The sequence below is a fragment of the Triticum urartu genome, chromosome 6, assembly GCF_003073215.2.
Source record: "Triticum urartu cultivar G1812 chromosome 6, Tu2.1, whole genome shotgun sequence".
NCBI classification, from domain to species: Eukaryota; Viridiplantae; Streptophyta; class Magnoliopsida; order Poales; family Poaceae; genus Triticum; species Triticum urartu.
In genome coordinates this window covers 442974299-442996076 of record NC_053027.1, presented here as the reverse complement: position 1 = coordinate 442996076, position 21778 = coordinate 442974299, and the positions used below count along the sequence as shown (strand labels likewise).

Genomic DNA, 21778 nt, shown 5'->3' with positions numbered 1-21778 from the left:
CTATCTTCCACCGGCATCATTGCTTTTGCCCCCAAAATAACACCATCGTGTACGGGAGCCTCGCCGCCCCCGCTATGGACGCGCAAGGCGACCGGCCTTGAAGCCCCAGCGGCCCGCCGTCTCTCGCTGCCATCGCAAAACCGCGTCTCGCGCTCAAGAACACCGCTCCTTGGAGCTTGCGGCGCCTCCCCTCCCCCCTCCCCCCGCGCGCGTGCCCGTTCTAGCATGAGGTATCACCAGCAACCTCGAAGATGCATCGGCTCACCGTCACCGCCCCTCGCTGCCCCGCCGCCGTAATCTCACGACAGCATCGACGCAAACTTCGTTGTCCTCACTCTCAGGTAGTCGTTTATCATCGCAACATCCATCGCTGGAATCTCGCAACGGCCTCATCGTCGTGCTTGTAGCACCGTGGTAGATCCGGTTCCAAGAAACCTCTTGACCAGTCGAAATAAGGCCTGTGTTCACAAAATTCTATTGATTTGTTGATAAGGGAAATGCCAGTATTCCTACGATCTAAACCCATCGATTTGAGAAACATTTCCACAAAAAGTCGACGGGGTCTATGGATCAGTACCTAACCGAGCCGAGGAGGTTGTCAGAGGCGGGTAACTGTATCGTTGTCACCACAGGATTTGTGGCGGGCGTCCCCATATAGACATGTGTCGTCGCCGTTGCGGGATCGAGCTGTCGTCGGCCCTCCCCAACGCCCGGTCGGTTTGCAATAGACCCCTTGCTACGGTCGAAAAGGATTACAACAATGTTCAAGTTGCAAACCTAGGCTATGGGTTAGAGGTTGCTCCCGAGTCGCCGGATCAAAATGGGACCCCACAGCCACAAAGGCGGTCTAGGCATGCACATCAGTCGGGTGAGTACCCGTCGAAAAAAAAAATCAGTCGGGTGAGTTATATCTTTTTTTTTTTGGTATTTTATCTGTTTATGAGCGCCCACTTTGGGTCGCCTCTACACTTTGTTTACGGAAAGAATGGTGATACGCCTTCGAAGTCCGTACGTGCATTCTTTGGTAGGGCATCCAAAACGCGACCAGTCGACCGAGAGCTCCGGTGCCCAACAGACAGACCAACCCCAATATGGCGGCGCCAGAGTACAAGCACGAGACAGAAACCCCAGCACCCTCCGGCGAGCAGCCGCCAGAGCCAGTAGCCGCAGCCGCCGCCGCCGCCGGCCGGGAGCTGCAGCCATGGGAGCAGCACGCTGCGGTGATCAATCTCCCGCGCTACGACTACCGCGCGTCGGGCTCCCTGCTCCTGCGCTCGCACTCCGGCTTCCTCATCACCTGCCCCATCAGTGCGCGCCCTCCTTCATGCTAGATTCTCTTGCGTTATTCCCCCGCGTCTGGTCAATTTGAAGGATACCTAGGGGAGGGGGACTAGAAACTTCATCAGTGCGATATATCTGACTATCTGTTCATAGATTTATACGAGTTCTATCACGACACACCAGTACCGTTTTGTTGTGAATTTGGAGGTCCCAAAGTTAGTCCCATTTTCTAGCATCTATTATGAGTGTTATGTCATGGAACTAAATGGAAAATTATATTTTTTGCACTGCCATCTTCAGATTGCACTAGTATCATCACTTCACTACCCAAATCGTGAAGTACACAAAGCGTGACAGTACTGGACATACATTGAGCAATTAGTATTTTCCATGATTTCAGCAATGGGTACACTATTACATAAGCTACTATCAAGTGAATCAGGATTTCAAATGTTGGCAAAGTAATATTTAGTAGGTGGATCAGCTGCAGCTGTTTTATGATAAGAGAACTGAATATAGTTCAAGGTAGATTAGAATACAAAAAATAAAAGACAAGGATGTATGATATGATTCACTGTATGTGACTTGCAGTACCATTTAGAAACTTATTATGACCAAGAACATATTTTAAATGCGTCTTAGTTGTGGCAAAGTTTTACTTGTACACTTAATTTCTATCCACTGTTGCAATTCTTTTGATGCCATTGTCATTTTACAGAACGAGAGAAAAGTGCAACGAAGGAAGCCATTTCAATTCTTGGAGAGGTTAATCTTGCTACTTATACTTCCAGTTTTCTTCTGCAGTTGATAATTCTAGGCCTGCAATGTACTGCTACTTCGAATTTGGTTATCTTCATGATGCTGCACTTGAATTTGTATGGCATCCATTCACCATGTGGTGCACATCTCTCATGCTGTGAACTTACAGTGAACTAGGACATACATTTCTGCACCTTATGGAAATATGTTGACATAAAAGCACTGTTTACAGTATATTAGCGACGCAAGCAGCCACAGTTCTGAAAACTTGGAACCATGTGTTACGGAAGTGGCATCAAAGAAAAGGAAAATATTTTCTGAGGCATCCGAAATTGAACATTCAGAAGATACAAATGGGAAGGGTGATGCGCCAGAATCTACTGGTTAGTATAAATTGTTCTTGATAACTTTTTGGCCATGATATCATTGTGGGCGGTTCACTCAACTGTATTTTTTTTGCTGATTTTGTGCATTTTCTTGCATCATAATAGGCAGCATTGAAGTAGAAACAAATTCACTTCACTCCGATACAAGTGGAAATTCTGACAGGACTTCAAATCTCTCATTGATTAAGCTATCAATGAGTGGTTTGCTTTTCTTCTCTTTCCCTACTGGAGGCGTTCATGTTGTTCAGATGCTTACCGAAGTCTTTCGTTCACTGAAATCTGGGAAGCTTAAATCTCCACAGTAAGTTTTCAACTTCTTTGAATGAACTCATCTATTAAGTCATACTGCTAGAACGAAGATGCCATTTTAGCAAGTGGATCAATGATTCCACCTACTCATCTTTTTTTTAGATTCCCTTGAACTGAAGAAATGTTTTTCTTTTTGGAAAATGTGAAAGCTTTGCATTTTGTTCACTGACGAGGTGAAGAAATGCTAGCTTATGATACTTCTTCTACAGTATTGGCAGCCTTATTCAGTTTTATACTCAAATATTATTGGTTTCATTCCTATTTTGTTATTATGAGTACTATACCCTCATCCCCTGCCTCTTCCGGCTATATGCTGACTGATATGCACTGTGGACCAGAGTATGATGGAAAATGCTTATGAAACTTCTTCTATAGTATTTTCTTGACAGTATCGACAACCTTGATTCAATCTTATACCTCATCATTTTTTTTTATCTCAACCTGTGTATTTGTTGTGTATCATATCCCCGCTTGCTTGCCTGTTTCGTATATATGTTGAGTAATACATTCTGTACTAGGGTTAGGGAGAGGCTCTTGCCCCTAAAGGCAAGTAGTTCTTGCTTGATTCCTTAGAAGGGGCCCTCTTTATATGAGGCCTACCTATCCAATCTTGTTAACAATCACAGATCTTATTTCTAATTGGCTTAAAACCAAGCTAAAAGATACTCCCTCCGTCCCATAATATAAGAACGTTTTTGACACTAGTGTAGTGTTAAAAACGTTCTTATATTTTGGGACAGAGGGAGTACCTTCCTAATTTGAAAGATAAACTACCTAACCGAGAGAGCTGGGATCTTATTCTATAACTGGGAGCTGGCTTGTACTTTCATACATAAACAGATCTGTAGTGTCACACCAGAGCATTAGGAAGGCAGAATGCACCATCTTCTCTTTGCTAGATGTAATCGTAGATTATATTTTGTATAAATACAACCTTTCTGCCACTATTTTATTCAAGAAATGGAGGTAGTAGTGCGTATGTCATACACTGAAGCTAATGTTCCTAGGTCGTTTCATATCGTTAAGCTCTAGTTGCTGACTTGTAGCAGAGAAGTTCTCTATTTTTCTTTAACTGATATAATATCTCCCAGTAATCTTGTCCTGAAAATCTAAGTTTGCACCTTTTTCTAAATCATTACTCTGAACGGACAGGTGGTGTCATCGCATATTCCCTATTCAGGAAACTTGTGTTCTATCAGAAACAGAACTGCATGCCACTGTGTCAAAGTTGTTCCTGGACTTCATCAGGAATAAGGAAGATCAAGATGAGCCTATCAAGGTGGATAAGATTGCACTACTTATACTGTTCTACTGTGAGATTAATTTGCAACTTCAGTTAAATTCATCCAATAGTCCAGTATTTTATCTAGCCCTTTTTAAAATATATTTAGTATTGCTGGTCTTGTATACTGATTGGATATGCTTATTAAAATTGTTCCCTGCATTTTATTTAGTTTTATGGTATGATGGTGTGTGCAATTTACAATTGTTCTGTTCCCCATGCCCGTCATACTTAATTATTAGCTATAAAAAATAATCACATCCTTGGGTGGTACCGTGGTAGAGCTCTGTGATCTTAGGGCCAAGCCATGGCCTGGGAGCTCTCAGCCTCATAAACGGTTGTCGGCTGAACACCATAGCCGGCACGGTGGAGCTGGGGGGGGGGGGGGGGGGGGGGGGGGGGGGGGGGGGGGAGCGAAGAGAGGAGGTTAGGGAAGACTATCTTCTGGTTGATAGGTTACTCAAATAACGTGCCATTCCTGTTGTATATAGGAGTCATCATCAACCAGTCCAAACATGCCGGACTTCTATTGACCTCTTTGAACTAGGACATGTATCATCAACCAGTCCAAACATGCCGGACTTCTATTGGCCTCTTCGAACTAGGACATGTACTAGATTAGATGCAAATCTGCTGCTAACTAGGGTATGAACTGGATTAGATACCAATCTGCTGCTAACTAAGATACATAGTGAACTAGGGCATTGCTAGACTTCTGCTACTTCTTGAGGACTTCGCCATCTGGCATCTGGCCATGTTGTGGATGGCTCTGTTACAAGTAACCCACATAACATAGGGGCTGACTAAATCTTGCATTTATTTTGAAGAATGAAGTTACTTCATTACCAGCAATAATATTATTGACCACTATCCATATTTCTTAGTTATTGAGTTGAGTATACATTTAACCTATGATAAAGTTCGCAGTTGGGTACAGTAGGAGAGGCATTGATGAAACGGTGAAGACGCAGAAGAATGACAATAACAGCTCAATTCAACAAGGTTTAATGGACAGGCAACAATGTTTCAAGGTTGTTGCTGCTGCTGTCAAGTCAGTTGCTAAGGACGCAATTGTGGATCTCAAGTCTCCTGAGGTATCTATGAACAAATCCTTAAGTAATTTGTTACAGTTTAGCAAATTTACTGGTCAGCTATCTAAAGTAGAAACTCAAAGCACCATAATCCAAGGGCTGAACATTTTAGAACAGCGGCGTTGAATGTTGACTAGTGGAAGTAAGCCTTGTCTTCCATTCCATCGTGATGACAATTGATATAGGTCTGGTCAGGTATTGGTACCTGATACAGTAGTTTCAGCACGTTTAATTTCACAGCATGTTTCACTTCCGTTTGACTAGCGAACTAATATTGTTATCAAACATCTACATATATGGAGGACAACTAGACTTTACGATAATTTGTCGCAATATGTCAAGTTGAACACTAGATTATATTTGGGTAATCTGCAGTGTATGCCAAGTTGAAAGTTTGTTTGTAATGACGTCCTTCATTAATCTTACTCACTGCTTACAGTAGCAATGTGTTTCTAATGTCCAGGTGGCAGTACTAGTGGAGGTGCTCCCCATTTCTGGGGTGCCAGTTGGATCTTCGGTGGCCGGGGTGTCTGTTCTCCCAGCTGAACTCGTCTCGGCTAAGCCTCGTCTTTGTGTCAAGGCTTTGGTGTCTGATACAAAAACAAAAAAGAAGTGATGCGCCAGTTCGGCTGCAACCAGTCAGAGCACCTGTAATGGCAACATATGGAGGAAACGATCTTGTTGGGCATGCTCGTCAGCCATGCCGCAGCTTGAGCATTCCACAAACAAAGAAACGGTATCGCAGCTGTCTTGCCTGGCTCTGAGTATGCCAATTTGTAAGCTGCAGTGCTCGTCCCGTTCTTTGAGGTTAGCTTCTTATCGTTTTTCTAGCGTGCTCCAGCGTCAAAGCTTAACTGACCTGTTGCTGGATGTGATTGTGTTATACTGTTTCTCTAGACTTTATGTAGTATTATTATTATGGGCAATTCAGTGAACTACTAAAGTATACGTGCCTATCGGGGATAAGAGATGACGGTGCCTATTGGGGATAAGAGATGACGATGACGCGAGAGTGCATCTTTGAGGAGGCCCTCTTGGTTGAGGTGTCTGGGGTATCATGTATGTGCCGCTCGGCGGTTTGTGATGGTTTTAGCCTGGTTTTTCATTAGTTAGCTGGTCAACTCTCTTCTGTTTAATTAATGGATAGGCAAATCTTCTGCCAACCTCTAAAATTTGTACTTCCTCTGTCCGAAAAAACTTGTCATTCAAATGGATGTATCTAGCACCAAGTTAGTGCTAGATACATCCATTTAAGAAATAAGCTTAGGACAAGCTTTCTTGGACAGAGGGAGTAGAAAAGATGGAGATCCCTCGTCCTCGTACGTTTTACCTCTGGGATCTACCACTGTGGGTGGTAATCATGATAATAATTTGTACTACTACTTGGGATGGGACGCTATGATTTTGACAAAAGATGATGCCATCGGCCGCGTCAAAGGCAAACACAGAAACTGACGAGTATATTCTAACCACCTTTTTAGACCGCTTTTTTTGGGGCCTCTCTCTGGCTCTGGGGAAGCGAGGGATTTGATCTGTCAATCTTTTAGCCAGCAAATCAGGGTGACAGGTGTGAAGTGAAGGCTCTCGTGCGTTTTTTGTGACCAACGCCAGCTCGAAACAGACAACACGCGCACGCACACGAGGTGACTGATGTTTTCATCATTCTGTTTCTGTTCTTCCAGCAGAATATGGCTTGGCCATGGCGGCCATGAGTACGTTGCGTTTGCTGCTGGAGAATATCGACTGAATTTAAGCAGCATCTTACTGTTTGATCTGCTGCATGCTGAGGCGTATGCCTGCACATGTACTGTGCACCATGTGAGTTAACATGATGTGATCAGCTACCTCCTTTCCTTTGGTGTTAGAGCATGTCCAACACATGATGTAAAAGTTGATGCCCTGAAATAGGAGAGAGAAGATTTTAGGCCACCCGAAAAATTTCTGACGATGTAAAACTGATACCCAAACATTTTACCTTCTTCAACTATTAGAATATGTTCGACACATATAATATTAAACTCATCTCGAATGAATCCAAAACAGATGGAACACAAATACTCCCTCCGTTCCGAATTGCTCGTCGCGGAAATGGATGTATCTAGATGTATTTTAGTTCTAGATACATCCATTTCTGCGACGTGTAATTTGGAACGGAGGGAGTAGTACTTATTACATAGTTCATCAATTCACAACATCAATTCAAGACAATTTGTTCATCAAACATAACACATGGTGCATAGTACATGAAATGAAACTAGAGATAAACTAGTGGTCTTGTTGCCCATTCCATGTCCACCACTCCTTGACGAGATCTCTTTGAAGATCTTCGTGAGTATCTGAATCTCGAAAGCCATGGTAAACCTCAGGAAAGTTTTGGATGCAGCATTCCCTTCTACGCGACTGCACTGACTTTCGCATCAACTCATAGGAGTAACCCAAATCTTGCCCACGCTAATGCTGAATGATCATGTTGTGCATGATCACGGTGGCTATTATGATGTACCAAAGGATCTCCCGATCCTAAAACCTAGTTGATCCTTAGACAGTAGCAAACCGGACTTGTAAAATCTCAGTGCCCTCTCCACATTTTTCCTAGCAGCTGCTTGAGCATAATGGAATTGAGGCTCATTCTTACCTTGGGTGCTTTAAATTGGCTTCACAAAAATAGCCCACTTCAGATATATCACATCCGCTAGGTAGTAGCCTAGGTTGGATGTGCGGCCATTTGCTTGAAACTACACTAGTGGCTGTTGGATATATGGTTTTGTGCATGTATATTGTATAGCCTGGCCCACCTCCTAGTCATTGTATAGTTGAGGTTGTGGCCCATCTTGTACTCAATATATACGTGCGCTTTGCACCGATCAATACATCGTGAAGCATTGCCAAACTCTCGTTTCCAACATGGTATCATACCTAAGATCCTAACCCTGTGCCGCCGCCGCCGCCTAACACCACCGCCGCCGCCACCCCCCGCCGCTGTCGCCGCCGCGTACCCCACGCCGCCGCGACCGCCGCCCCGTGTGCGCCGCCGCGCCGCTTCCGCCCCGTTTCCAACAGTGGCGATTCCCCATTGGCTAACCGTGAAAAGAGTGGTGATAGCTAGAGCACATTGATATCATAGCAAGATCTATACATCCCAAAATATGCACGCCAAATCTATGTCTCCTAATCGGCCATGACTTCGGGAATGATGGTGGTCTTCTTCTTATGTCCTTTGTACCATCTATGCCATGTTGTAGGGCAGTTCTTGCACCTCCAGTGCATGCAATCAATTGAGCTGAGCATACTTGGGAGCACGTGCTTTGTTCATCTCCAAAAGCCTTTGAGTGTCCCTAGACTGGCAAGAGATACGGGATTTATCCACCTCCGCCGCCAGACAGGCCACCAGAGCGGAGGTGAGGGAATCCAATCGTGAAAGGAGGAAGAGAGCAACCTTTTCTTCTAGCGGCTAGGGTACCAAAGTTGCTATTGATGAAATGCATCTCTAGCGGATAGTACATTTCCTTTGATGCTAACACAATCAAACCGGAACAAAATTAGTTAGATGCAAAGGATACTGGTGACAAATATGTCGGTTTTCTTCGCAAGTACTTCACCGTCCTGATATGCAAGACACATTTTGATTGTCCAGGTTTATCTAAGACCATTTATTTATTTTACGATATTGCGTCAATAGTTATAAACCATAATCACAATGACAAAGGGCTTCCGAATACTGATCCGGTTATGTATGTTTGTGATCATAATATTACTGATAGTCTTGCCACATATAAAATGAAAATTAACAGTCCCAGGGTCCTTCAGAGTTTACCAAGACTGTTAATACTCACATAATTACATCCCTTGTCATACTGCCTTACATTCAAGGCGTCTCTTAAAGCGACTATTCACTAGCAGAGTCCAGGGGTGTACCCTCCTTTTCAGAAGAGGGAAAAGCGCCTAATCACTAGCCCATTTGCGGCATGCTTGGAGGACTACCAACAAAAACAGCACCAGATGATCAGCTGAAACAAACATGAGAACCCAATGCTGAAACCGTTCTACAAAAACAGCTAGCATGCGTAATGTTCTAAACTACAATCCAGGCATCGACAGGGAGAGTTCCAGGCTAATCCCCTGCCCAGCAAAGCTGCAGCCCGGAGGCCCCGAGCAGTCGCTGAAGCTCCTGGACGACGGCGAGAGCACGCAGCTGCTCTCGCTGGGCCAGGGGGAGACATCTTTCACGGCTCTCTGCTCCACGGCGAAGCAGGGCGACGGCGAGCATCCGTTGCCCCCCAAGTAAGCCGGTTCATCTTCTCCGCTCGTTGCACTGCTGAACAGGAAGCACCCACTCTCGTAGCTCTCCATGGAAGGTAACTGTCTCGTCGTATGGTTCAGACGACGGACTGCTTCCGGCTTGCTATCCTGTGAAACCAATATATGCAGGACATGTTAGAACTTTAATAACAGAAAGATCAAACTGCTATGGAAAATTTATCAACTTGCTGAAAAAAGTCCAATTTATTAACCGAAAAAAGCATAGCAAAAATGTACTTCCGCCGTTCACAAATATAGGATGTTCTAACTTTTTTTCTAAATCGGATATATATAGACATGTTTTAGTGTGTTTATCATTCACTCATTTCAGTGTAGCCAATATTGAAATATTCAAAACTTGTATTTGTGAATGGAGGGAGTAGCATTGATTCTCCTGCTGTTAGTGCCTGATTAATTTTCTCTGGGACGCAGCTAGCTCGTGTAAGGATGGCAATGGGTCGGGTTTGGATCGGGTTGAACAATATCAAATCCATATTCATATTCATGAAGACAGTCTTTGTCCGCCCATGAAAAAATCCATAGGTAAAAAATGGTGTCCATGTCCAAACCCGATGGATATCCATACCGACTGGATATCCATTGGGTCCCCTCGAGATATATAAATAAGACATACCACAATGTTAACATAAGCTCTTCCAGTATTCACCTCGTGGCAGGCTAGGCTTCAATTATGGTAAACATCAACTTATGATAAATCAATGTCCACTAACAACTTAAGATCATTTAGTATTTTCTAATAGATGAGAATGATGATTCATTTAACAAGGAGATAAAAATAAGGGAAGGGGCATTGGTCGTTGGAGTATGTTACTGAGGGGATTAAATGTCAACTAATAAAAGATAAAATGGGGATCGTGCAATTTCTTTTGCATGTTTTAGATAACAAAGTGTAAAATTACAGTAGGGCACGTGACTGTGGGGTAGGGATAGCAATTTTTTGCCCATTAAGTCATACTGTCGGATCGGGTTTGGGTATACCTACGGGTACAAGATTATATCCATGCCCTACCCACGAGCAATCAGGTCGGGTTTGGACGCCGCCCATGGACACAAAAGTATATCCAAACCCTATCCATTCGGGTCGGATATCCATAGGTATCCATGCCCATGGGTAAAATTGCCATTCTTAAGCTCGTGTGGGTGAGATGTGATACTACGTGAGGAGATGAACTGCATGGGACTATCAGCTTGGTCCTAGCCGGTGTTATGGCAGGGCAGGAAGGTACAGTATTAACGTGCATTCGAAGAAAAAAGATCACACACATGAGACGAGACATAGAGCTAGGCACTACTGCTGGTCAACTTTTGTGTGCAACCGGAGCTAGCATGCATAGCCACAGCATCAGAGGTGTTCTTAGTTTCGAATTGAGGTAAATACACTAGAAGTCAAAGAACTTGCACGCAACGTTCAGTTTAGTGCATAAACTTATAAAATACGTGTTTCTGGTCATCTAACTTGTCCTCTTGTTCATATACGGTGCTTTCTACGGTATCCAGTCGTATCCCTATGCATGCCACATGGAGGGGTCCACTGTCAGTGGCTGAGATGGTGGTAATCCGCATGCACTTTTTTAGATAGCACCCTTGTATTTTATTTATTTACGCAAAAATTCTGAAATAAATGGAAAACGTTGGAACGTTTGTGGGATTTGAAACCCACGACCTGCTGTGATTCGCCCAGGATAGACAGCCACTCGACCAGCTGAAGTTTTACATTAAATGTATACAATTTGCTTTATATAACATAGACCATACGAATTAAAGTAAAAAATCAAACCAGGAAAAAGGGAAACCCCACTTCAAACCGGCGACCTGCTGCACTAAAGCGGGCGTCCTAACCAACCACCTAATGTTACTTCATGTTTATTTGAGACTCCTAAGATATATATCAAAGAGTAAAAGTACACATTCTAAACTATGTTTTCTCTTATCTAGATTATTAATTTAAAATTATTTGAATTCAGACAAAATTTCCGTTGATTTGTCCGAATTTTTTCATTACTAAAACCAAAGTTACTTGGACTACTATTATGAAAAAGTTCAGACCTCGGGCTCGAGGATGTACATTCATTCTACACTATATTTTCTTTTATCTAGATTTTAATTTAATTTTTTTCGAATTCAAACAAAAAATATTTGATTTGTCCAGAATAATTTATGTACATCCATTCTGCACTGTATGTTCTTTTATCTAGATTTTTAAATTTACATTTATTCGAATTCAAACATAAATTGAGTTTATTTGTCCGAAAACATACGTACATTCACTGTGCACTATATTTCCTTTTATATAAATATTTAAATTTAGAATTATTCGAATTCAAACAAATTTTTTGTTGATTTGTCCAAAAGAATTTACGTATATTCATTCTACATTTTATTTCCTTTATCCAGATTTTATAATTTTAAAAAATCAAATTCAACCAAAATTTTTGTTGGTTTGTCCAAAAGAATTTGCATTCATTCATTCTGCACTATTTTTTGCGGGAATATATATTTAAAGTTAGGTACTATGTGCAAAAAAAGATCTATCTTTGCGTAAAAAAATTAAACATAGCTCACTGCCATTGGAATACATAAATTTTATACTATACAATACATAACACTTTTATCATTTTTATCTCTATTTATCACTGATAAACTAAAATCAAATCTATCTTACATAGAAAAAACAATATACAAGATAAAATTTGTTTGTGTTACTAAGTGTCGGTGTGGCCTGATGGTTGGCACTTGTACACGATGCCATAGTATCAAACTGGGGCTTTCCCTTTTCAGCAAACCCTTTTGTCGTTTTAATTTCTATTTTTTTATGCAGTACGTGTTAAATAGCTTTAACTGTGCATTTTAGCGTCAACTGTTAGATTTTCTTTTTTGAGGAAGCGTCAACTGTTAGTTGGTCTAGTGGCTCTCTACGCTAGGCGGATCGTGCTAGCTCATCGGTTTGAATCCCATCATGCGCTGCAGCTTCTTTCATTTTATTTGAGGATTGTTTGTGTAAAAATAAATAAAATGTATGGGTCCTTTCTTAAAAAAAAAACAGCCTCAGCCACTGAAGGTGGCCTTGCCACGTTGGCACTCGTAGGGATACAGTTGGAAGCACCGTATATGCACGAGATGACGAGTTAGATGACTAGAAACACGTATTTTACAAGTTTATGCACTAAACTGAACATTGCGTGCAAGTTCTGTGACTTCTAGTGTATTTAAAAAAACAGCCTCAGCCACTGATGGTGGCCCTGCCACGTTGGCACTCGTAGGGATACGGTTCGAAGCACCGTATATGCACAAGATGACGAGTTAGATGACTAGAAACATGTATTTTATAAGTTTATGCACTAAACTGCACATTGCGTGCAAGTTTTGTGACTTCTAGTGGATTTACCTCTTTCGAATTCGATGGATCCCATGGCCATGATGAAAACTGCTGCTTCGACTGCGGCGAGGGTTGGAGCCGAGCGAGCGCTGCAAAAGCCGCTCCTTTTGGCACATCAATGTCGATGAGCTGAGGCAGGTGCCTGCCTGGGGCAAAGCTATTATTCCTGCCAAGGATAGGGCAGGGAGGGTTCTCGAGAGCCATTTCTGGCAGCGTCCTATACTACTACTAGCATGCAGCACTACTACCAGTCTAGTCTAGGAGTAGTACCATCACCAGTCTACATACACCACACCACGCACGACAGCCATTGATAGCTAGCCGGGGTTTGCATGCCCATTTAAAGCCACTATCAGACCCTGCCAGTCAGATCTCTAGAGGTTCCCCCATGCTGAGACATGGAAACAACCGGTAGCTAGGAGGGGGGATGTGCATGGCATGGCGCAAACTGAGAAACATAGGTCTAAGATACGACGCCGGGAGTACAGTAGATATGCTAGAGCTCTACCAAGAACAACATCAGAAACGATGTGGGTTCAATCAATGTTGCCTCAACCATATGCATGCGATGGCCAGCAGGAGTAATAAGCTAGGGAGATATGCATGCATCATGCATGTGATAGGAGTATATATCTTCTTTTGATAAGCTTTTGCACAACGTTTTTCTAAGCGTCCTCTTTCTTTTACATGGCGTACCTTAGAGGCCTCTGGGCCTTGCACCCAGGGTCCTAATTCCTGGAGGCTTGCAGCAGCAGCGCTGCGCCGTCGGAGTCGGAGGCCCTGGTTCACGCTCCTCCTCATCCTGTCCATGGACATTGCTTGCACTTGCACGTAATCATCAATGCAGCAACGGTTGCCAGGAATCATCACGCTCATACCACTGTTCCCTTGCATGCTCTTGCATGAGGCTGCAACCTCTGTCCCTGCCTTGGCCCTGTTCACCCGAGAACCCAAGAAAAGAGAGGGAGAAAAATGGACGTGGAAAATGTGTTGTTAGTGTCAGTTTTTAACATGAAAGTTGAGCAGTTTTGGGTGTAGAAAAGTCGGAGCAAAAACCTTTTCATGGGTGGGAATGTGAGTCCTTCGGAGCCTCGCTCGTCCGTGGCAAATGGGCGATTCTTGAGACCGAGTTGTGGCCGCGTCTCTGGCGGGAACATGCAAAAGGAGGAAAGGAGAAAGCGGTTTGGCTTTGCTTTAGCATCATGTGAATACGTACGTCCATGTGCAGGCAGAATCAGAACCCCCCACGGCCACATAGCGAGCTAAACCAAAACCACAAGGCAGGGCTGTCTTAGAGGGTGTTTGTTTCCAGAAACATTTTTATTCATGGATTAAAAAACTCTCTCTTAAAAACTTTTTTACCAAAAGAGAGGAACCTTTTAGGAACTAAACTAGGCATTCGGGACTAAATGAAGAAGACTCTCAAGGAGTGTCTTTTTGAGACTTTTCCAACAATGTCTCTCCATGCACCTATTGGCCCGCCACCTCATAGTGTTGTTTAATTGTTATTTTTCTATATACTAGAAGCAACATGGTTATTTAATAACCTCTAGGAAGGGACCAGAGACTTTTTAGTCTCTGAAAACAAATAGGGAGAGACTTTTTAAAGACTAGGGACTTTTTAGTTGGGACTAGAAAAAGTATAGGACTAGAAAACCAAACACCACCTTACATTACAGCCAATCATCATCAACAAATTTCAGTCTTACTATAATACGCACTACTCCGTTCCCAAGAAAGAAAGTAGGTACTAGTAAAATCTGAAGGTTTGCAAGAAGATTTCACTAAGAAACTGTACTACATACCAGGAAGAAAGGCAGAACGAATTTTGGCGCCTCCGTCACCTTTCTTTCCATTGTCATGCGGTGTGCATCTGTACATCTGTGTAAACAACAACAAAAAAACCGAGTTACATTGCATACGTACTTGGCACATTCTTAATCGGTTTGAAGAGAACATACGACACAGGCAACCAAGCCACGATTATCCCAGAGACCGACTAGCTACGGTCTGAACTGAAGCATCAAGCAAGAGAACCCGGAAGCATCGAAGCTAGTACTAGGAAGGAGGAAAACTGAACTGACCTGAAGGTGGCTCTTGACGTGGGATATGGTGAGCCCTGAGACATCCATCAGCTCGAGAATGCGTTTCGGAGTCACCTCTGCAGTTTCGTTTCGCATCACGCCAAGGTCATGAAAGGGGAGGGAATCGAAGGGGAGCCGAGGACGTACTGGCGCTGTCCCGGCCGCCGAGGCGCTCGACGGCTCCCACGAAGCTGCTCTCGAGCTCGGCCGTCCACCTCATCCTCGGCACGCTGGACCTGGTGTACTGCCTCACCAAGCCGCTCCTCCTCCATGCCTCCTTCCTCGCCATCTCTCGCTCGCTCGCTCGAATCCTGGATGGATGAAGTCAAGTTGCTGTGGGGTGTTGGCTGGCTGGCTTGCCCTTGATGGCTCGTGTTATAGTATATCACTGGGCGGGCGCCGCGCCGCGTGACTACGGCCAGGGGAGCAGAGCTATATATCGGCCTACCGCGCGCATTGCGAAGTAGAGTAGCGAGATCATCGATGCCGAGCAGCGCATGCGATCAAGTAGCAGAAACAGAATCTGGTAGGCTCAGGCGGAGGAGTAGCCGCCGATGATGTCGAAAGCTAGCGGGGACAAGAAACGTACTGCACGTCTTGTCCGTGGACGGCGCGGCGCGCATGTGTATTGCTGCGCCTGTGCTGTGTGGGTTCGACATCATTGCGTGTAAGTACGTAGTGCAGTCGGAGTATATGCCGCTGCATGCGTACTGTACGTGCGTGCATGCATGGCGACGCGTTGTGGAGCGCTCTCCGTCGTCGTCTCGTGCAGATCAAGTCATAATGACATGCGGATCGACAGCACTTTGCGGTTCCATCCGTTTCCATGCAGCGGGTTCAAATTTTCGCATTTAGGGCATTTCTTTTTTGCGAACAAAAGAATCTTTGAGTTGGAAATCATCTATAGCACTTGTCCAACCCGTTCGGCAGGATCAACATTTGCTTTAAAGAGAAGAAGACTATCATCGAATTCGTTCTATATGATGATCCTGCACTTTTTTATTTATTTAACAAAGCCCAAAGTTCATCGTTAACTAAAAGAAGACTATCATCGAATTTATAAACCCATTGTTCCTGGGCTGGGGCCAACGCCACACCCGCCCCAGACTGCGCATATCTAGCCTTTCTTCCTTCCCCAGAACTGAAGTGTGACACTGAGTAACACTGATAGCATGAACTTACTTGAAAGTCTTGCTTGTTCAGCAGGATAAAACTTATACTACATATAATGAATAACACGGATAAATGATCATCAACTCAAAATAGAGAATTGAAAGGGTACTCCCAAAATATTGAAAATGTTCAGCCCAAAAAAACAAAAAGAAACACAAACTATGGCCACAACAGAACAACTTACAAAAAAGAAAAGAGAGAAACATGATTACTGATCACTTAATAATCAAGTGCCACACACAAAAAGCACAAGAAGGCAATATACATAGTTCTTGACGGTGAATACCACCAAATAAAAAAAGAAACAAAGCATAGTTCGTCAATCTTCTGGCGCGACAAGGATAACAGACAACATAACAAACTGCGGTAACTTAAAACAGCCTTATTCCTGACAATCTCATAATTAGACCTCGTTGAAGACAACCATCGTCCATCGTATTCAGTTCGTCCAGTGCACTGTTCCTGATGGTGATTAGCACCGCTCTCTCAATGCTTGGTAGTTCTCCTCCGGGAATTCCTCTCGGCCATCCTTGTTGAAAAGTGATACGACCATCTCCTACTGACTTGTATGCGGCAGTGCTTACAATCCCTCCTCCAAGGCATAGTCCAGCCATGCTTGCCGTCGGGGTGGTCCTCAAGTTGGAGGCTACCTTAAAAGGGCATCTACATGATGACTACTTGGCAGCTAATATCACTTTTGAAACTAACCAAAAAGCAGGATGAAGTAAAAATGAGCAAGTTGTGTAGATAGAATGATGAAGATAACAAAACTGAGGTCATAGACAAAAAAATGATGCCAAATCAAATCTTTAACAAAAACAAAAGTTACAATGAAGATGACTGAGGACAAACTAAGTTCATAGACAAATCTGATCATGCCATTTTTTACTTTACCAAGACAAACAATGACTAAAAAGGGACTGAAGGGTTTGCACTAAAGATTAGTTATCTAACAGCAAAAGAATGATCCATATCAAGATAATGAACATGGATGGAACTGAAGAATAATTAAATATACAACGAGAACGATAACTGAAGACTAAGGGATGAAAGACAAAGTTAACTAAAAGGAACGAGTAAGAGTGGAAAACAAAAAATTAAGGACAAATTCTATCATTACAATGTCTCGAGACTGACGACAATTAGCACACAAAGAAAATTTGGATCACAAGTGAAATGAGACACTGATAAATGAAACACAAGACTGAGAAGTGACTGGAAAATAATAATTTGAACTAAAAGAAGACTCATGACGAAAAACACAAAACAAGGACTCTGACTGAATATGAATGAACGAAGAGGTAAAATGAAAACTCAGGACGAAAGAAGATAATGAAATGACTAACTGAAGAAAATGAGTAAATCAACCACATGACTGAAAACTCGGACAAAACTGAATACTGACAAATGACACACTGAAAACTGGAAAACTGAAGAAAATGACACCTAACAATGAAAATGACACCTAACTACCGACAAAACTGAAAAAAAAGACACCTAACACTGAAAATACCGACGAAACTGAATAAAATGTCACTTAACAATGAAACTACTGAAACTGAAGAATGAAATCCTCATGTGAGGAAAACTGAGACTTTGAGTTTTGAGACTAAGAATAAGACTGAGAGGAACAATGGATTATATTGAAATAAAGATGACATATACTGAAACGTAAACACTATATGATGGACTGAAATAATAAATAATGAGGCTGAATACTGAAGCGCTAAAAGCCGATCCAAAGAAAAACTGAGGACTGATGAAATAAGCACTGACAACAACACTGACGAATGAACAATGACTTAAACTGAAGAGAGAGAAAATGTCCTCCCTTCCCTGAGATTTCCATTTTTCCTACATGTTGCATTCTCTCAACACCCCCGTGTGCCTATGTGTGAGACACACACTGCAGGGAGAAAACAAAGGCCAACAAAATTTAGCTCGATTGAAAAACAAAAAAATGATTCTGCTTGCAAAAACTAGTCATATGCATAAATAAGTTTATACATAAAAAAGAATTTGTACTAGAGTTAGATAAGGCTTACTTGTGTCCTTGCTATTCTACTTGAGAAGAACTCAAAGAAAAAATGTGATCACCTTCCTGCAGAAGACTGAAAAAAGGCTAAATTTAAATTGACAAGTCTTAGAAAATAAACATCAACAATGCACCTGACCTGAACCCAGCAGGATGAAACCTGAGTGAATTAACAATTCTGATAATTGATCATGCACCAAATATACTAAGAAAACAATTATAAAACACGAACTGAAAAATAATAAACTGATAGCTTAATTAATACTCCCTCTGTAAAGAAATGCTAACACTCTTATATTTCTTTAAAGAGGGAGTAGGTTCAAACTGGCTGCTAGCCACACACATGAGTTCTGAAAAAGATACATCGGTGTTGTTATTCTTTCAGGAATGAATAGCATGGGTGCTGCCTATGTGACACCCTAATTAAGTGTCCATAACTAAAATGAAAAACAGAAAAATAGACATACTGAAACCTGAAAATGACACCTTCTGCAGACTGAAAAAATGACACCTTCTGGAACCTGAAACTGACGCCGCTCTTTGTTAAAGAAACTGAGACCTGAAGAACTCGGGTACAAATACTACACTGCTAAAACTTAAAACTGAAACTGAATACTTGGGGTCCAAATATTGAATCCTGAACTTGGTTGCAGATACTACACTTGGTCCTTGATGCAGCTAAGATGAACTTCCAGCGATCAGTTTTCGGAAAAAAGAGAGACTGGAGACAGCAAAAAAATAGACTGAAGAAACACTAGAGTGAACTGGAGATACTGATAATAATAACACATGATTGAGTGAACAACTGAACAATGATGCATGCTCTCTGAACATTGACCGATGAGTCAACTCTGTGAACATTGACTGATACTAATGGGCATGATACAGAATTTAGACTAGCAGAAGATGTGGCGACGATCTGAACAATTACTAAAACTGAAATACTGAAAGTGAAGAGAGAAGACACACTATTCAACTAAATGGAACATTAATGAAATGAGAGCCAAAGATTTTGGAAGCTGCATTTCAGAGTGATTGAAAAAAATGAAGAAATGAAAGCTAAAAGACTGAAAATAAAGAAAAGACCCAACACTGAACAACTATGAAGAAGTACACTAATGACTGAAAAAACAAAACTGTCTGAAGACTGATATATAACTAAAATCTCAGGACTGAATGACTAAAGAATGATGTAAGCTTGAAGAGTGAGCAACATAAGAGCTGAGAGCACTGAGCATTTACAAAACTGATGAATTATTGTGATAAATAAGTGAATCAACTACAGATTAAAATTTCAGGAGCGTTCCTGATGAACTAAGCTATCACAAACATTCCTGGCCAAACAACCAACTAACTGAGTGACACCTGCGACGACCATGACGAACTGAATCGAACGCGCGGAGAGGCATATCACATCGAGCAACACACGGACAAATTGGGCAGAGCGATAACAGCAGGGAGACAGGGGGAAAAGTACCTTGCTTCCCACCGCGGCGACTACTACCTCCCCCATCGACGGGCGCTGGTGGCGAGCACGACGGGAGAGCTCCCCGAGCTCCCTCCAGACCAACATCTCCTGTACCTGTGGTCATCCCTGTGAAATACGCCTCCCGCAATCAAGCGCTCTTTGCTGGGGACCCGCCGCGCGCCATCTCCGCCTGGACGACCTGCTGCTAATCACCGGCGAGGAGCCCCACCTTCCCTCCGCCGTCTCCGCCCCTCCTCCGTCAATCCCCTCCTCAGCCAAGACAAAAGTAGCCGCCCCCCACGGACTGAATGGAAAACTGCGACAGGATGACCCGGTACGCCGAGACTGAGGACAAACCAACGCACAGAGATTTGTGTGGATCCAACGGATAGAAAAACGACCTGAGCCGAATTTATAAACAGACGTCTGAAAAATAGTAAAACTGAAACATAAAGCCAAAGTCCAGACTCTTGCCGTGTGCGGTGCGCTTGTACTATGTTTGTATCATCCCCATTTACCGCAAACTTTAGTTCTCTGCGGATACGCTGATCGCGAATCCTACCTCGGCAGAATAAACAGCAGTGTCTTCGGTTTGCTCCACGGTCTTTACACGCGGGTGACAGCTCCTCCTTTATTATTGGGTTGCAGAGTGACAGGCTTGTTTCCTTTTTCTTTCTTTTGTTTTGAGTGGGCTTGTTTTCTTCTTGTACAAATGTGGACGCTACATTTCTACAAGCCCCTAGAAAGATCTGCACGCTGCTTCGCATCCCAATCCAGTGCCAACAGAGATACTACGTGCTAGTCTACTTTCTACTCCATGCATAGGTCACATATATGTACTGTAGCATTGCCCAGTATAGCAGTGTGTCTGTGTGCGCGCGCTGTGAGATATTCCCTTGATGGAGTGCACCTCTGTCTGTAGGCTTGCTCGTCGATGGTCGCAACAAGCTCGCGCAGGACTCTTTTTTTTTTTTTACTAAATGACCCCTGAAGCTGAAGGTCATGCATGCAACACGCTCGCGCAGGAGGACAAAGCGCACGTAGCATGCATGCATGCATATGCATAACTCGGCTCTGATCGACGCAACCTCTCGTCAGCCGCCGTTTCAATGCAGACGCAACTTCCCGAAGAACCAACTCCGGTCGGTGGGTCAATGACAGTATTGGTGATCCACACCCAAGACTGGACCCAACCACTGCACGCCTATATGACCAAGGGTGAACTACTCCGGAATAAAATGAAGACCCAACGCATCATCTATCGCTCCAAAGCCTACACTAATCACCCCCACCAACCACCACACACATCAGAGGAGGCCGTAATGGTGATCCACACCGAAGAAGATGTTTGTCAGCGTTGTATATCCCTTTGTCACACGTATGATTTGCCACGTCAAAATGAGATTCAAATTTTGGTCAGTATTTTTTTTCACTGTCAAGAGCTACGTGTTGTGCGTTTTGTTATAATTTATAAAATGGTGGTTTATTGCATTTACGGACACGATTGTGATGGTTTTCTGCATTTACGGACATGACTGTGTTGGTTTTATGCATTTCACTCGATTCAGAATCAAAGAGGAACATCTCAGTGATTTTGATGCTATGTACTCCGTACTCTGAAAGGGAACTACGGTGCAAGAATGCTAAGAGCACTACAGCCAGACATAGCAAATATGACCCCTTAAACGCCCGCAGACGCAGCCGGTCAGTGGCCAGGTGTGTCCGTTTTGAGCCTCTATTTATCCGTCTGCGCAACCACACTCATTTTTTTCCTCGTATATCCGAACACTTGCACATGATTGATGGAGATGAAGAGAGAGAAATAAAAGACTGAATAAAGAAAGAAAAAAGATGGTCCGTGGTGGGGCCGCGTCCTACGTTGCGGAATGCCCGGGCGCATCCGCGAGCCCTCATATCCTCCCCATGTTTGAGATGGATATGAGCGTTCGCAGACAGCCCGGGCGTATAGGAATGATACGATGGGTGTGGTTGGGTCGTGTTTTTCTTCTCTTTCCTATCCGGTCATTGACCGGACACTTCCGCGGGCGTATAAGGGATGGTTTGATATGTCCGGCTACAGATGTTCTAACATTGTAGTACAGTTGCATACAAGAGCGTAATGATGATACCCAAGACTTGGTTAAGGAATCTATCTAGTAGCACTTATGGTGGAGTATATATCGATTTTACCATTCGTGGGTCAGCTAATTTTCT

At 43.2% G+C, this 21778-nt stretch overlaps 2 protein-coding genes and 1 long non-coding RNA gene across 3 annotated transcripts; 1 reads left to right on the top strand and 2 right to left on the bottom strand.

Moving 5' to 3' along the window:
- The first annotated feature begins 1051 nt into the window (after positions 1-1051).
- Positions 1052-6054, top strand: LOC125514079. Its single transcript, XM_048679328.1, has 7 exons — positions 1052-1308; positions 2000-2046; positions 2273-2423; positions 2532-2727; positions 3888-4014; positions 4938-5111; positions 5572-6054. The coding sequence occupies exons 1-7, from the start codon at positions 1092-1094 to the stop codon at positions 5722-5724; spliced, it is 1065 nt and encodes a 354-aa protein (XP_048535285.1). The 5' UTR covers positions 1052-1091; the 3' UTR covers positions 5725-6054.
- A 2815-nt stretch (positions 6055-8869) lies between these two features.
- Positions 8870-15445, bottom strand: LOC125512306 (myb family transcription factor MOF1-like). Its single transcript, XM_048677399.1, has 6 exons — positions 15036-15445; positions 14889-14965; positions 14610-14685; positions 13861-13948; positions 13501-13738; positions 8870-9515 (listed from the first exon to the last, which is right to left on the bottom strand). Exons 1-6 carry the CDS (start codon positions 15175-15177, stop codon positions 9186-9188), a joined length of 951 nt encoding a protein of 316 aa, XP_048533356.1. The 5' UTR covers positions 15178-15445; the 3' UTR covers positions 8870-9185.
- An 808-nt stretch (positions 15446-16253) lies between these two features.
- Positions 16254-20100, bottom strand: LOC125514078. Its single transcript, XR_007286255.1, has 2 exons — positions 18107-20100; positions 16254-17967 (listed from the first exon to the last, which is right to left on the bottom strand). It is a non-coding gene; the product is annotated as an uncharacterized LOC125514078 (long non-coding RNA).
- Between the last annotated feature and the right edge of the window lie 1678 nt (positions 20101-21778).

Bases quoted from the DNA above. Each gene is read 5' to 3' on its own strand.
- LOC125514079 (XM_048679328.1), top strand. From the start codon at position 1,092: ATGGCGGCGCCAGAGTACAAGCACGAGACAGAAACCCCAGCACCCTCC. The intron at 1,309-1,999 runs GTGCGCGCCCTC...GTCATTTTACAG, and splicing joins CCTCATCACCTGCCCCATCA to AACGAGAGAAAAGTGCAACG. The intron at 2,047-2,272 runs GTTAATCTTGCT...CACTGTTTACAG, and splicing joins CCATTTCAATTCTTGGAGAG to TATATTAGCGACGCAAGCAG.
- LOC125512306 (XM_048677399.1), bottom strand. From the start codon at position 15,177: ATGGCGAGGAAGGAGGCATGGAGGAGGAGCGGCTTGGTGAGGCAGTAC. The intron at 14,966-15,035 runs GTACGTCCTCGG...ACGAAACTGCAG, and splicing joins CGGCGGCCGGGACAGCGCCA to AGGTGACTCCGAAACGCATT. The intron at 9,516-13,500 runs GTACGCCATGTA...TTGGTTTCACAG, and splicing joins AAGGCCCAGAGGCCTCTAAG to GATAGCAAGCCGGAAGCAGT.